Source organism: Coturnix japonica, chromosome W, assembly GCF_054131305.1.
Source record: "Coturnix japonica strain WE chromosome W, WE-NBRP24, whole genome shotgun sequence".
Taxonomy (NCBI): domain Eukaryota; kingdom Metazoa; phylum Chordata; class Aves; order Galliformes; family Phasianidae; genus Coturnix; species Coturnix japonica.
In genome coordinates this window covers 3,361,364-3,370,086 of record NC_140701.1, presented here as the reverse complement: position 1 = coordinate 3,370,086, position 8,723 = coordinate 3,361,364, and the positions used below count along the sequence as shown (strand labels likewise).

At 37.0% G+C, this 8,723-nt stretch overlaps 2 protein-coding genes across 2 annotated transcripts; both read left to right on the top strand.

Annotated features, from left to right (window-relative positions):
• LOC146754253 (kinesin-like protein KIF20B) lies at nucleotides 1-5,206 on the top strand. Its single transcript, XM_085527496.1, has 5 exons — nucleotides 1-210; nucleotides 940-1,062; nucleotides 1,468-1,629; nucleotides 3,379-3,498; nucleotides 5,000-5,206. The coding sequence occupies exons 1-5, from the start codon at nucleotides 28-30 to the stop codon at nucleotides 5,204-5,206; spliced, it is 795 nt and encodes a 264-aa protein (XP_085383622.1). The 5' UTR covers nucleotides 1-27.
• A 292-nt stretch (nucleotides 5,207-5,498) lies between these two features.
• LOC146754252 (kinesin-like protein KIF20B) lies at nucleotides 5,499-8,427 on the top strand. The gene is made up of 4 exons (XM_085527595.1): nucleotides 5,499-5,719; nucleotides 6,448-6,574; nucleotides 7,115-7,254; nucleotides 8,267-8,427. The coding sequence occupies exons 1-4, from the start codon at nucleotides 5,681-5,683 to the stop codon at nucleotides 8,345-8,347; spliced, it is 387 nt and encodes a 128-aa protein (XP_085383721.1). The 5' UTR covers nucleotides 5,499-5,680; the 3' UTR covers nucleotides 8,348-8,427.
• The last annotated feature ends 296 nt before the right edge of the window (nucleotides 8,428-8,723 follow it).

Sequence of the window (8,723 nt, the reverse complement as noted above, 5' to 3'; positions counted from 1 at the left end):
TGAAGCTGTAATTGCTGTTTCCATGAGATGTGTAACAGTAATGTTCTTTGTCTCTTTATTTTTAACATAAGGCTAGAAAATATTCTTTCTGAGAGTTCTGCCCTTGTACTGAATTTGAAAAAAGATTTGCAGAGGAAAGAAGAAGAGTATGCAGATCTAAAAGACAAACATTCTGATGCCGAGAAACAAATTCAGCAAGTACAAAGCGAGGTTTGTAGTCAACTGAGATATTTTTTTCTGTAAGATTATGCTTGGCTTTCTGCTGTTAAAACTTCTCAAACTTTAACTATGAAGCTGGAAATTTCACACTAGTGTGGCTAGCAGCAAATCTTAGGTAAAGTTGCCATTGAAGCTCTAGAGGGGACCAGAAGTTAAAACATGGTTTCACATAGATAATGAACAGAGGAAAGTAAAGTTGGTTGGTAGTCTGGAATAAGGTTTGTGAAGAGAATAGCTAATCTGCCTCTGGAGGGGACTTGTTATTATCTCTACGTTACTGGTGACTTGCCATTGGTATCCGTGGTAACTCCAAAGCCTAAAACCTAAGTCTTGTGAAAAAACGCTGATAACTGGGAAGAAGAATGCTATTTACTTGAAGAGAAATAGACTAATTTCCAGAGGCTCTTTAGTATAAGCATGTATATTTTTTTTCTTCAATTTCAGCCTCAGTGATGTTAATAGTTAAAATTTAATTCTTAAACAAGAAGATATCTTAAAACCCATTTTGCAGGATCTTAGTCTGAAAGTTTATTGGGTGTGCTTGGGGTGGAAAATTGAAGCTTAAAAATGAATTCATGTCTTCCTTGGTAACCTTGCACTTGCTGTTGTTTTCCTACTCAGCACTTGTTTGTGAATTCCTCTTTATTTAACAAAGAAGTATTTGGCCAGGTTGGATTACAGAAGTCTTTTAATGAACCGTGAGCTGTGCTTACATTACAGGTGTCCACGATGCGTTCTGTGGAGGAATCCCTCAGGAACAGGATGGAAGAACTTGAAAGGATTAATAACCAGTTTAAGGATGAGCTGGATTATAAAGACTATACTATCCAACAACTTAAACAGGTATTTTTCTTGCTCTTAATTTTTATTACATGAATGATGCAGGTTTTCCAAGCAACAGGGAAAAGGTCAAAAAAAAAAAAAAAAAAAAAAATTGGAGCAAAATGAAAGTGGCCAACTGAAATTAGCGGTAGACCATGAAAGATATTCAAATCATTAGTCACTACAGAGCACTGGCAGATTGCTTTAAATACAATAATCTGCATAGTAAATACATATGTAATACATGCATGTAACCTGATCTTGTTGAGTGACATCACGATATGTTAATTGAAATGTCTTACCATAAACTCTTTTTATCAGCTTGAGTCCTTATTTATGCTATATGAAAAACTTATTAATTCTAGGCTGTCTAAAAGATTCTGCTTGTTTTTACTGTGTATGCTTTTCTTTCAACATGAAATACAGGAGCTGGAGGAAAAGGACCATAATATTCAAAAGTGGCGTGAGGAGAGAGATCAGTTAGTAGAAGCTTTGGAAGAACAGCTCAAAACTTTGGCTTCTATTGCCATACAAAATGAGACAGAAATAGCAGAACTGAGACAATCTGCCTTAAAGGATTCAAGCAAGGTCAGCTCTCCTTTCCTCCTACCTGATTAGCTACCCATAAATTCTGTAAAACTCCTGTACCTGCTCTTTGTATTCTGGGTGTGGTTCTGTTCTTGAACACTGTCGTATTGACATCATGTGCAACTAACCAAAAAAAGCACCAGCTTTTATTTTTGTTATTCAGAAACAGAATTTCTGTTAATTACTAAAATTTCAATTTTTTCAGTAGTTCAGATAAGCAGATGTCGGTTTGATGCTTATGATCCTACAATCAGACTGGACATCTGTAGCTTTTTCCGATAATTCACAGCATTTCCGGATCCCAAGCTAGGCTCAATACTCAGACAGTAGTTCTGTCTCAGGTTTCTTACTTTCTTTGCTTTCTCTGAGGTAGTATCTACAATGGCATGAAAAGACAGAAGGGGACGTGGAGAGAGATTAAGGGAAGCATCAAAAAGCAGAGGGGGGATGATCTGTGGAAGTTGCATTTCTTATTTCAACATCCAGCTTTTAATCAGGATAGCCAATCTAAGCCGTAGCATAGAATTTCAGAAGCTAAACAGAAGACTAAATGAGTTGTGCTCTTTTGAAAATGTTTGGATTCACTTTCTCTGAGAAGAAAGATGTTCTCATAGCAAAACTTCCCCTACAACTGCCGACTTTCTCACAGTACCGAGGATTTGGGAACAAATAAAAGCTCGGGTTATTATATCTTAAGGGAGATGAAGGCTGAAGCACATAAGTAAAATAGAAGAATCAAAATATATTGTATTACAACTTCCCAGGCAATTCTGTGACTACTGCACTTGTAACAGTGACAGTACAAATCCGTGAAATGTTACTGTTCTTGAATAGTTAAGTGTTCTAGCCTGCAATTCTAAAACTGATGCTACTAAGTAATTGCAATACTGCTTGTGTGTGTTAATTCCTTTTGCCAATCCCACAACTCAGCAGTTTTTACTGTTTATTAGGATAATGCAACTGTGATAGAAGAGTTAAGAAAAGAACTGGCTGACAAAGATGACTTTATAAAGGAATTAAAACAACGCATTAACCACAGTAGCCCTCAGTGTTTGCCAGAAATACCTTTACTTGAAGAAAGACAAAGTAGAAGGAATGACTCTGTAAATGAAAAGGTATGATTATATTTATAGACAGTCAGTACTTAACATCTTGTTAACCCCTTTTTGTTCTTCTGTTTTCCTAGGAGATACTGGAGCTAGAATAATTTTTCTTAGCATATAGTCCTTTAACTACATATTCAGTGATGAGTACTTGTTGGTTCTTTTTGTCTTCCACTCAAACATGAGCTCTCATCTTCTCAAAAATATTTTATTTACTAGAACACCATCTCTCTGTGTACATTATGGAACTTTTCCATGCAGTTTTCCATGTATTCGTATGTGGATGCTGAAGATTAGGCAGAGGTTTAGCCTTTGGTGTTCTAACATAGCAGCTGTGAGCGTGCAGAGTATGGGGGGAATGGATGACAAAACGACCAGCGTTACAGATTTTGTCCCTAAATAATGTCTCGCTTTCTCTCTTTTGGAGGCAGAATACTGCCTCAGACTGTTAGTGATACCCAGTAGGGTGTATCTGAAGATCACACAATGAATAGATGTTACTACCTTCCCACACTTGTGCTGTGTTTCAGCTTACGTGTTCATGTGGCGTCTGAGCTTGAGGTTTTACACTGTAACTTTAGAAAACTCGAGATATTTTGGAGGTCTAATGCATAGCTTAATCTTTACTCCTTTTAAATATTTACAGCCTAGGAAACAACAAAGCAAAACTAAAACTGGAGAAAGTATTCCATTAAGATGCAAAGCTGAAGACAATTATTTGTCACGTCCATGTACTAGGAGCCTCACTTCATTAAATGAATCTGAGGTTAGTATGAAACTTCAGATCTGAAAATGTTGTGATTGTATTGCTTTTGATAAGGAATGAGTAAAAAAAGATCTCATGTTCTCTAAACAATTCCCAAGTTTTAATTTATTTATCCCTTTCAAGGTGATCAGATCACCTGTTTTTATAGCCTTTGATAGGAATAAAAGCTGTTGAAACAATTGTGTGATGAATATTTGTCAGGTGCTGTTGAAAACTCTCCTCATGTTAATGCTTATGAAGTGGCTCAGGATTAGATAAGTTACTTGGAAAAAATTCATGGAGCCACTGAAACGGGCACAGCAAATTGAACTTATTTTCTTCCTCTGCAGGATTTCTGGATATTGTTTTGTTAGCAGATGATGTTAATCATTCCTATATAAGTTTTTAATTGCTAACTTTCATAAAATAGCAGTTACATATATTTTAAAAACAAAGTATTTATTAACCAACTTAATTCTTGGAAATACAGTGGGTGGTGATACTCCATTCAGATTCTTAGCAGAGCCTGATAAAGTGGCTCTGACTACTTTTTGTCTTTCTACAATCTTTGGTAACTTTTTGAGAGGAAGAAGACTCCCCTCAGGGGGTTGGAACAGTGTAAGTAGTAAAAGCTGCTAGTCTGTGTTTGGGACACTGGAGTTTGCTAGTTACTAGCAGCAGTAGAAGCAGCCATCTACCATTTTCTGATGTCCCCAGCAGCCTGTCTTCCATGTGTTCAACCAGCATCTGAACTCATTTTTGATATGCTAGCTGAATTCCTGCCATAGAGAAGGAGGAGTCCAGGTGATCTCAGTTCTGACTTTGTTGTTCCTGTTGAGAAAAACAGGATTGGGTGGATTGTGGACAGTAAGTGCTGCTGGGGAAATGCATACTGACATTTCCCTGTCACTTAGCTGTGCATTTGCTGCCATTTGACCATGAGCAGGTACATGATAGCCTTCAGCTTAAGTACGGTGTCATTGCTTGAATGTCTGTATTCTCTCCAGGGAAAAGATAGCAATGGAGTTCTTTAATGACTTGTACTGGGCTTGCACCTTGCCAGCTGGACCTTACTTATGTAAATAACATCTCTGGTGTAGAAGAGGAAGGGCAAATTCCCTAAGATTAAGCTGGAAGTTAATTGAACACTTGAATCAAATGCTCCTTTTCCTGCCCAGTTCTGACACAGCAGAGTTGAGATGAAGAAAATCGTGTCAGTTCTACCACCATTCTCTATTAAAAAAAAGTGTAGTTGTCTGTGCCCTTGAGAAAAAATGACTTGTAAAGTATCAGGCTCAGTTTAACATGGAGAACTTTTTTTGTGATCATAGATTGGAAATAATTTTAAATGTAACAAGAAAGAAGGGTAAAACTCTGCTGTAACTGAAATAGACTCCTTCTGTTACAAGTGTTCTTACAGCAGGAAAATCGAATGCTTACATATCCTTTTCCAGATGCTTTATAGCTTTTTAATCTCATGGCTACCTTAACACTTGCACTTAAAATTCTTCTGTGCTATCAGGAGCATTTGGGAACTGTCCTCGACTCTTCTGGAGTGTCCGCAGAAAATGGCAAAACTAGTCGGTTCCCAAAACCGGAGCTGGAAATCCCACTGACACCTTTGCAACCTGATAAGATGGAGATAAAGCAGCACGGCAGCATGATACCTTTAGGAGTGAAAATGCCTAAGGCAAAAAAGAAAAGAAGTGATGACATGGATGAGGTATGACCTAGACCCAACAGAAAACAAAATATCTGATGCCTTTTTACCATTCTCATTTAAGCATTAAAAAAATGCTATTTCTACCTCAGTAAAGTAGTTGAAGAATTTAATCAATGAACTGCTTTAATGAACAAAACTAATAGCCAAGCTCAGTGATAATGGTTTAAGAGAAGGGAATTTCTCTTAACTCCATTGTGTATTTTCTTTGAAACCTGTAGACATAAATCAGCTTTTTAGACATCATGAGACGTCTAATACTGATATCTTAGTGTCCTGTTTTTATAATTGAATGCTTATTTATTATTTGATTTACAGTGGAATAGTTACCACTAGCAAATACTTCCCTACTATTAGCAAAAGTGTTTAAAGTGTTCACTTTTGTGACATCAGTTGTTCTTTCCAAAAGAATCATGGCTGAAACTTGTCTTATTTTCCCAGGATTTTGTGAAAAGTGAGAACACGAAAAATACAAAATCTGTCATGGCTTTTAATTCACCCTCTGCAAGTGACGAGAAAATGGTTGGTTTTTGTTCTAGTTTTGAAGCTAGCTTGGGACTTCCTGTAATTGTGTGGTCACACGAAAGAAGCAGTGTCTTATCCTTATCTGTATACCTGAATGGGAATCTTACGTGCTTATGAGCTCTTCCTATTAAATTCCATAAGCTAACCAAAGGGCAAGTCAGTCTGTCCCCAGAGCGTGTAATGGCTGTACTGTGTAATGATTTGGAGGGAAGGATATTGCACACTGAATAGTTGGGAAGAGAAGCTTTAGTGTATTATCGTGTGCTTTTGTAAGTGAAGCCCTTGTATTAAACTAAGGTTCATATCATTAATATGCATGGCAGTTTTTAAAAACAGATGTTCACATGTGATAGCAGTATCCTTGGCATGGTCAGAGTATGAGTAGTAGATTTTTCCCATCTGTTGTCTTCTGTTTTGTATGTTTGTTTATTTTATGTAATTAGAACAGCTTATGTAAGAAACAACTCCACAGCTTGGGAGCTACTTTTAAAGAAACTACTGCCTTATTAAGAAACTTTAAGAAACGTATGCCTTGAAATAGCTGAGATTTTGACAACTCCCTAAAGGGTATAAAATTGTCTACATTACTTGCCGTTGTGGTATCATTAGCATAATGAACAGAGGTGTCAGTAGTAAAGCTCAAAATGTCAACTTAAAATAACGTTGAACTAAAATGAAGTTTAAACAATGCTCTTGTTTCACATGTTCACATCTCTGTTGAACAGAAATCCGGAAAAGACTACTACCTGAGAAAGCGAGTACATGCTTCAAGACTGACTAAAAAGAAGGATGAAACACTGCAAAAAGTTGGAGATTTTATTCAAAGCTCTCCTTCTATTATACACTCTAAAGGTTGGTGTAGAATAAGTTTTATTCCATGTTTTCTAGACATTGTAGAATGGCTTGTTTCTGCTGTAGGCTATTAATGTATGTGTTCTTAGAGAACTTGTCTGCCATGTTAAGTTGTCCTTTGATTTATGAAGTAAATGCATTTATTCGTCTCTTCAGAGATTCATTATTACATTTGTGAAAACCTACAAGTATACAGAGAAAGTTGGTTCTGTCTTGCGCTTCTGTCAGCACGAAAGTTAGGCCTGTTGTTTAACTCCTGCTGAAGTTTCTGACTTCCAGCGACTTCTGAGCCATGATTGTCTTTCATACTCCATTTTAATGCGTGCTTTAAGCTGCCGTACCTGAACCTATAAACAGTTTCAGCTATAGAAGCAATAAAGAACCTCGACGAACAAATACAATTTCTGAGTATTTTCACTTAAATTTTACGTGTCATTTATAAACCAAGTTTGTTACGAAGCTTTTTTTGCATTCATTGATTTAAAGACTCACAAAACCAGTAAGTTGATTGGTTTATGTATCAAAACAAATTTCTTCTAGCCAAGAAGCTGATGTCAGCAGTAAGTTCTCCTAAATCAAACGAACCTGAAAGTCTCGAAGGAGAGACCAAGCCAAAACGATCCAAAAGGAAGCTGTATTCAACTGTCGTTTCTGGCCCTCTAGATATACCTGCTTCTTCGGTAAGCGATTATACTGTAGTCTTGGCTTAAAATAAACTACTAAGGAGTCCAAACAGACTGGAGGTTTCATCTATTTGCAGGAGGAGGTTGAAAGTACTGAGGTATTTCTTTATTCTACTAAGTCATTCTTGTTGGTCTTCCTGCTGTTCTGTTTTATTTTGTCCTCAAAGATCTCTGTGTTTGGCTGGCTTACAGTTTACTAAGTAGGTGATGTAGCAATCACGGAGATGTCTTCTAATTTGGAATCATAGATAATTTCAGTGTGTTGGAGTGGGATTATTCTACTACACGCTTTTCTAGAGCACAACTTACACAGCTTTTTAGGTATGCTTAAACTATGATCTCCTGTCTAAGCCAACTTGCAAAGGATCTGATGTGCCAGTTTCATGACTCTGTCGGCAGCTATTGTGCTAAGAACATTCTTGCTCTGTTGGAACTGCATCTTTTAATTATATTATAGTCCTTTTTGTGTTCAGCATAGTGATCATTTGCCCATGCTGTAATATCCCTCTGAATTTTTTGATGATTTGATGAATGATAGGGGCAGAAACCAAAATGTTATATTTTTTTTGTTAGAGGATGAAGAAGATGAGAATTTCTTCTCTCACTGTAGTTCTGAGAACATGGAACTGAACCGAGAACTGAAATTCTGGGCAAGTCATAGCTACAGGGATTGAGGCTAAAAATGTTTTCTGAACGCTTCATGTTTCACAAAACAAGTATTATAATACTCTTTTGAAAACAAGTATTTCAAAATGAAAGCTGCCTTCAGGCTTTCCTCAGATGTGTGTGCTTTTTTAAGATAAACAGGATTTTGTACATTCTCCATATTTGTTCCTTGTGATTAAGCTGCATTAAAATGATCTCGGTATCCCATAGTTTTCTGAATAAAATATAATAAGCAAATGCCATTCTGAAATCCATTTAGGGGAAGAAATATGTTTGCGTGGGTCAAGAAGAGCTTGTCAGTCTTGTGTGAAAAGATGAGTAACTTTTGAAATGTTTTCTTCAGGAATCTGAGGAACAAAAGAAGGAAAGTGATCATCTGATCACCAAGCGACGGCTGAGATCCAGAACAGCTAAAAAACCTTGAAGAAGCATGTTTGTTCCCCTTTCTCAGGACGTACTTTTATCGTATTATTAAAACTGGTTGTTAATAAACAGTAACAGTTACTCCGTTGTGTTCTTAAATTTGTATATAGGTGTTTGTTGCAGAACGGCGGGAGAAAAGCAGACGACCACACCTGTCATTGACATATGATCAGCGAATCTCATTTATTCCTTGGCTGCGTGTACCTTTATAATACGGATACTTAGCTCATACATATTGCAAAAGTGGAGCTCATCATTGGTTCCCAATTACATACCATCCCCGAGTATCTTAACAGCTTGTTGTTATCAACTGAAAGCTACTCCCTTGCTGAGTTCCCAGAACCATGGCTAGTTTCTCACCATTCCAGGGCATCTTG

Coding starts and splice junctions, on each gene's coding strand:
- LOC146754253 (XM_085527496.1), top strand. CDS start 28: ATGTGTAACAGTAATGTTCTTTGTCTCTTTATTTTTAACATAAGGCTA. Junction 1,063..1,467: donor CTATCCAACAACTTAAACAG/GTATTTTTCTTG, acceptor CATGAAATACAG/GAGCTGGAGGAAAAGGACCA. Junction 3,499..4,999: donor CTTCATTAAATGAATCTGAG/GTTAGTATGAAA, acceptor CTGTGCTATCAG/GAGCATTTGGGAACTGTCCT.
- LOC146754252 (XM_085527595.1), top strand. CDS start 5,681: ATGGCTTTTAATTCACCCTCTGCAAGTGACGAGAAAATG. Junction 5,720..6,447: donor CTGCAAGTGACGAGAAAATG/GTTGGTTTTTGT, acceptor TCTGTTGAACAG/AAATCCGGAAAAGACTACTA. Junction 7,255..8,266: donor TAGATATACCTGCTTCTTCG/GTAAGCGATTAT, acceptor TGTTTTCTTCAG/GAATCTGAGGAACAAAAGAA.